This window comes from Cotesia glomerata, linkage group LG2, assembly GCF_020080835.1.
Source record: "Cotesia glomerata isolate CgM1 linkage group LG2, MPM_Cglom_v2.3, whole genome shotgun sequence".
In the NCBI taxonomy this organism is placed as follows: Eukaryota; Metazoa; Arthropoda; class Insecta; order Hymenoptera; family Braconidae; genus Cotesia; species Cotesia glomerata.
This window is the reverse complement of record NC_058159.1, coordinates 333,217-339,934: the sequence shown is the minus strand read 5'-3', so window position 1 is coordinate 339,934 and position 6,718 is coordinate 333,217. Positions and strand designations below refer to the sequence as shown.

Here is a 6,718-nt window from a genome sequence, read left to right as displayed (position 1 = left end):
TCATCATCATCATCACCATCATCATCATCATCACCATCATCATCATCACCATCATCGTCATCATCACCATTATCATCTTACAGTAAAAATATTTTTATGTTGATTAAAATTAACACAAAGATTAATTTTTACAAGGATTAATTATGGTAGCGATATTTTTTTTGACTGATAAATTTTTACTAAAAAATGATGACTCGAGCAATTTGATCGTGAGACAGAAGAGACGATTACCAAATTTTTTTTTAATTAATGTATATCATTTTATTTTTAAGATTTGATGGTTAGAAAATCAGAAAGTTTAACAAAAACAGGAGAAAACAGATTAAAAATAAATATTCTTTGCTCCAAAAATAATCAAAGAATTCAATATTAGTTAATAGAAATTAAAAATTTTTATACAAATATTTTAGTTACTCAATTTAATCTGGATGCTTATTTTCAAAAATAATTATAAAGTTTTTCACAAAAATTCTTTGCTTATAGGCCGCTAGGTTCGACGACACGCTACAGTTGAAAACTTCAACGAAAATGAGTTAACGTTACCTTTACTCGAATGAGTTATTATGTGGGTAGAACTTTTGACAGTGGGGGTTTTGGCTTTCAAAACTCGTGTACCATTTAACTTGGGTCGTTGTCATAGTCGTAACTACCTACCTGATGTATTTTTGGTAAAACATGTGCTATACCAGGAAAAAAAAATTTTGACCGTTCACAAAATAGAAGAGACAACAATTCTGAAATCTTGTACAGAAAAAAATTTTTTGTAACGCAAAATAAATATTTAAAAATCAAATAACTTAAAAATTGTGATGCACACTTAATAATTATTACTTATTCATTTTTGATACTTTATTCACAATAAAAAAAAAAATAAATAACAAATACATTTAAAAATAAAAAAATAAAATTTTTAAAAATAGTTATCCTTAATCCTATTCAATTCACACACAAGAACATATTTGCACAAAACGCACTGTAAAAGCAATAAATAATCAAAATTTCACACTAAAAGCTTGATGTTAATGTTAATCATCAATCCTCATATTGTTCCACCAGTAATTTTTTTTAAGTCACAATTATTTAAGTAATAAAACAGTTCTCTTAGAAAAGTATAAGGCAACCTTAAACGGTCAAATATTTCCATCATCACTTCTTCAGTTTTTTTGAGTCGCGAAATTCTCCGATGCACTTTGCCCAACTTGAAAGCAAGCATGCCTCCATAAAGTGGGAATCTTCTGGTCATTTTTTCCCGCCTTATCATCTCAGAAAATTCACTTTGATGAAATTTTAGCTTGAGTGCCAAATCTTGTTCTTTCACATGCAGTACATCGTATAATGTGATATTAAAACTACCAATCTTTGTGTTTTTAATCTTAGCTACTTCCTGGCGACATTCAGCAGCGAAATCTGTGAACATTTGTCCAACTACGTCCTTGTTTCTTGGACAAACAGGCAAATTCGCTGATATTAATTTGAGCACATGCTTGCTTATGATGGAATAAAACTTCGGAAAACGCCAGAAGCGGGAAGTTAATTCGATGGGCAGCGCTCCAAATTTAGTTTCCATGTTTACATTTAATCCGACGTCAAGCAGAAAATCTACAATTTGTTGAGAGTAAAATGAATGCATTTCTATGAGTTCCAACAACGTATTCTTTTTCTTTTTCGTTAGTATGTTAACATCCATCACGACCTCGTCAAGATTGCACAGGTACTCTAAGGTCTCAACAGAGCCGCTAAAAACCGCAGCATGCAACAGGACGAAAGATTCCCCACATTTTTTGAAGACGCTGTTAATGTTAGCCCCATTGTCGATCAGCAGTTTAATTACGTCCTTATGTCCATAATGTGCAGCACAAGTCAAAGGTGTCCATCCTCTTAATGATTTGCGGTTAATATTAGCGCCCTTAGATAACATTAATTTCGTCATTTTGATGTCTCCGTTTTCAGCGTAAATCTGCAAGGGACTGTATCCCATAAATATTCCACGTTTATATGTGTTAATATTGACGTTTGCACCATTTTCAATCAAGTACTCCGCTATTTTGGTGTCAATATTCAAGCTTGCGTAAAAAAGCGGAGTACCTCCAGTTTTTGGGTGGCGATTATTCAGACAAACGTCGAGTGACACCAATTTACGGACCGTGTCTAGATCTTGTTTCCTTATTGCAACATCAATTGGCTGCCCAACTTTTGGAATTTTGATGTTGGGCTTCACTTTCTGAACTATGAGCCAGTCAATTAATTCATCATTGTACTCCTCGATAGCGGCGTGAAGGAATGTTGTCCTTTTCTTGTATTTAGAATTTTTTCGGTGAAAAATCGTATTGATGTTTATGTCACGCCGGAGAAGAAGTTTTTCAACTGTTTCGATGTCGAGACTCTTGGAATCGATTGTTAATTTTGATCTTTTTTGTGAAAATGAAACTCCTGAAAAAAAATTTTTTTTCTCTTCAGTTTTTGATATAAAAATAATAATATTAAAAAATAATAGTGTTGATATTAATATTTACGTACCCATTTTGATATTTAATTGATAAATTATTTTTTTGGAATACTTATGAGTATTTTAAAACAGAATTCTCCGCCTACGAAGTTCGACTACTGCTTAAAGATTCAACTGAATATTGGAATAATACTTATAGTTGTGAATGCAAACAAATTGAGTTGCAGCTGACGACTAACAGCGCATGTACAAGTATAACAGATGTTATTGAATTTGAAAGGCGCATGCGCTCACAACACAATTTGGAATAGTTTGTAGTTCTTTTAAAGGAGTTGAAATATTGAATATATTTTTGTATTTTTTTCTTTTATTTAAACACATTATTATTTAAATATTTAAAATTGATAATAAAAAATAATTAAATAATAAACAGCAACCATTAACTTTGATTATTTCAATTTTACCTAATAGTTATAATAGAATTTCTACAATATAATCAATAACGGAGTAAAACATATTTGACAATACTTTTGGGCATAAGTAAAAGTGAGAAAGGTATAGCAAGTGAAAGAAAAAGAAGTAGAAAATGAGAAAGTGGGAAATAGAATTAGTTCCCTAGCATGATACATCTATTTAAATGTGAGAGGATTTGGAAATGTTTAACGGTAAAACAAAAATATAAGTCTAGGTATAAAAAAAATTGTAAGAAAGTAGAATTCTTTATTTTTCATTTGCAATCTAAAAATTAAGTGAATACGATGCAATATTGAGTTAATACGATTAATAAAATTAGATATTAAATTCAAAAATAAGATGTGCGAAAGATTCAATTCGAACAAAAAAATAAATAAACCAAAAAGTTTCTATTGATAATAAAACTATTCGTTGAACATCTGTGATCTTTTTTAACAACGTCACAGTTGAACTGGTGGGTCTTAAAAAGTTAATACGATACTACACAGCTCTATAACATGACTATGCCGTGAGTTGGTCGCATCTTGCTCGTTTAACGTCACTTCCCAGTATACTTCTTTGACGGTCGCATCTTTTATATCCATATATTTATCTATCTTCACAAACCCCGTCATATACATCTACTTACGTATGCACACATGACTATATTATATATACATCGTACACATAAATATATAAATACAGTATACGTCTTCTCGGGAGCGGGCCAAACAGATACTTTTTTAACCCATTCAACATCCCTTATTCTAGGTATAAGTCATAACATTCCGAAGTGACGTTTTAATCGTAAATGTCTGTTTTGGTTTAACCCCAAAGATTTTTTCAAATATATAACTTCTTTAATCCGGCACTTAAATTTAAAAGTTGCAATATTTTGCGACCTTGGAGCTTACAGGACGTAATTTTTTTGACAGTTGATTAGGAATTATCGATTATAATGATTCTATAATATTTGATCGCGACAGAAACAATCATAACATTTAATTTCGAAGTATTTGATAAAATTTCATAGCAAAAGTTTTAGGATTGAAGACCCATTAAATTGCTAAAGGGATTGATTATTGAAGTCAATAGTACCAAATCTGTAGCTAATTTAAGTAAATAACGGTATTAGTTATATTAATTGTAACTTGAATGATGTATCAGACCGAATTTCAAGGAGACTAAGTGAAACCAATCGATTAATCGAAACCAGACGAATGAGCAAGGGATAAACTAATCAATTGGATAATGTGTCTCATCAGTGAAATAATCTTCATTCCGCTTACTATGTCTGTCTCACTTGTGTGAATTAGACAGAATATTGATGTACCAATTCAATAGATATCTTTTTGTATGTGTACGTGCTACTGTTACACTGACATCAACTGATCCAACAGCACTACGATGGGCCAAAGCCCATTAATTCATACTAATAATGCAAACGACAACTCCGTGGTCTGTCGATGTGTGTTTGATGCTGTGTTATACTACCGGTGGCTTCCACTTGCCGAATGTTTGACTGCAATCATTCACATGATGGCTAACGTCCAACCCATTTCGGTCGACATGTACCTATGTTCCATTAAATGCTCATTGATTACTCATACCGATTGACTTCATTTCAGTTTCCTTTACAATCATGTACTCTCTATTTTATTTATTATTATTATTATTATTATTATAATTCAAAATTAAATTTTGGCTTAATAAAATCATGAATGACAAATTGAATCAATAAAGTAATAATCGAAAAAAAAAAATTAATTAGCTCACAAATAAGATTCTCTTGTAGTTTCCAATGTTCTATTCTCAATTAATCTGCAGACTGCGGATAAATATATGAAGAAAAGTATAAAAGAATCTTATTACTGTTATATATCCTCGGTCTAATCATTGTCCCCTTGGAATCACTCCCCAAGTAAAATCATCATCTCATCTCTTTTTCATTTAATTCTCCGGTGAGCTGACCGTCTGTGGGTGATACAAGTACTAATCGAAGTGAAGAGAATGAGAGAAGAAAATAAGAATACATACATGAGGGAAAACAGAAGTATCCCACAAATTTGGCAATATAGTCCCAACGAATTGCCACTAATCCAGTGTCGTTAGAGAGATTGATGGTCAGGATTCAGCTTCTGCGTGCGATGCCCACCATGTGCTTTAATTCAATGTGTACAGTCAAGTCCAGTGACTATTAACTGAGAGTCGTATAATGTATAATGGTAATACTGGTTGTAATCAAGTGGGATGTCCTCTGGAAAGTGTCAAAGAGTGGGGTGCAGATAGGAGTCATCAGGTAGAAAGAATCGACAGTTTTACGAACACGATCAATCGACTCCAGGCTATTCACTATTTCGCTACCCCAGCTTGCTCGTGTAACAGACTATATCAGAGTCCACCCTCATACTCAATTTTCCCTTGAGTCCAGCCAACCAGGATTATCAGCTTTTCTCCCTTGTTTTTTCTCGTTCCTCATTTTTTTTTTTCAACTTGTTCATGCTCGAGACTCAACACTTCCGATAAAAAGTATTTATCTTTTTTTTTCTTTTATTAAAAAACAAATTTATTGTCTTTTTACTTACCCGCTCTATCATCTTCCAGAGTTATTTTCAATTTTATTCGAGAGAAGTTTGAGGAATATTACGAAAAAATGGACCCTTTAAGGCATCCTATATTAAATTAAAATTAATATTTCAAAATATTTAGTTTAGTTATTTTTTTAAGTTCTTAATACAGCTTTATAGTACGGATTTTATCTTCATATGAATATAACATTTAAAAAAAGAAATCTAGGGTAAAAAAAGAAACAAAACTATCTTAAGTTCACTTTGATCGTTGTCGGTACATTTAGTCGATCTACAAATGCATCTGATACATCGATCTACTGCAATAAATTCATGAATGCACTAAAACGAAAGCCATTATACAGTAAACCCTATCAAGATTCTATATCATAGACTTTTATTTCTTCCCATGATATAAAATCTTTTATTTTATTTTCTGATGTATTTCTCACTCACGTTGATATCAAGAATAAAATTAAAACAGAAGGCTAGAAAAAATGATAAAAAAACCTCCAGTGGAAGGATTTTAAGAACAAAGTGCAGAACTAACCGAGAAAAACGACAATCGCTTGTCTTCCTATTCTGTATAACGAAAAGCGTTAAGAAATCGGTAAAGTGGAGGCGATAAAGAAGAAGATGAAGAATAAGAAGACGAAATATCTGTAGTAAAGGGCACAGCTAAAGAGGCAATTACATCGAGACTCTCGTAAAAGTATAAGGGTGTAAAGACGATCTGAGTGAGCGAAATAAACGCCAATGATGAAGAGAAAAGAGATAAAGAATAAGAATAAGAAATTCCTAAGCCTGAGGCACCGTGTCATCGGTTCGCTCTTCTCTCTTTTCAGACACGGAGCGTGTCAAATTCCCGGATTATCCGTGTACACTCTAAGACTTAACTCTGATACTCATTCAACTGGATTCTGTTGTGTTATATGTTAGTATTTTTTTACTCTTTAAACTTTTCATTTATCTGATTTGTTTAGATCTATGAAGGATATATCGCCAGATAATTATTTGCTATTTATTTTTGTTACATAAATTCTGTGCCGGAGTGCAACACACAGTAAATTCCACATCGCATTAACATCAAACGTACTATAAATTCCAGTGTTTTATTCTTATCTATGTGGTGTTAAGAAAAACGAATTCTTTATTGAAGAACAGGCATTCTTGCGCGGAGAAATTATTTGCAATAAAGTAATCATTTGGTAAGAGTGTATTCTTACTTAGTTTTGGAGGAAAAAATTTCAGA

The 6,718-nt window shown here is 32.0% G+C and overlaps 1 protein-coding gene across 1 annotated transcript; it reads right to left on the bottom strand.

The window, feature by feature from the left end:
• Positions 1–954: 954 nt before the first annotated feature.
• On the bottom strand, positions 955–2,763 carry LOC123259569 (serine/threonine-protein phosphatase 6 regulatory ankyrin repeat subunit B-like). Its single transcript, XM_044720147.1, has 2 exons — positions 2,518–2,763; positions 955–2,430 (listed from the first exon to the last, which is right to left on the bottom strand). The coding sequence occupies exons 1-2, from the start codon at positions 2,519–2,521 to the stop codon at positions 1,040–1,042; spliced, it is 1,395 nt and encodes a 464-aa protein (XP_044576082.1). The 5' UTR covers positions 2,522–2,763; the 3' UTR covers positions 955–1,039.
• Between the last annotated feature and the right edge of the window lie 3,955 nt (positions 2,764–6,718).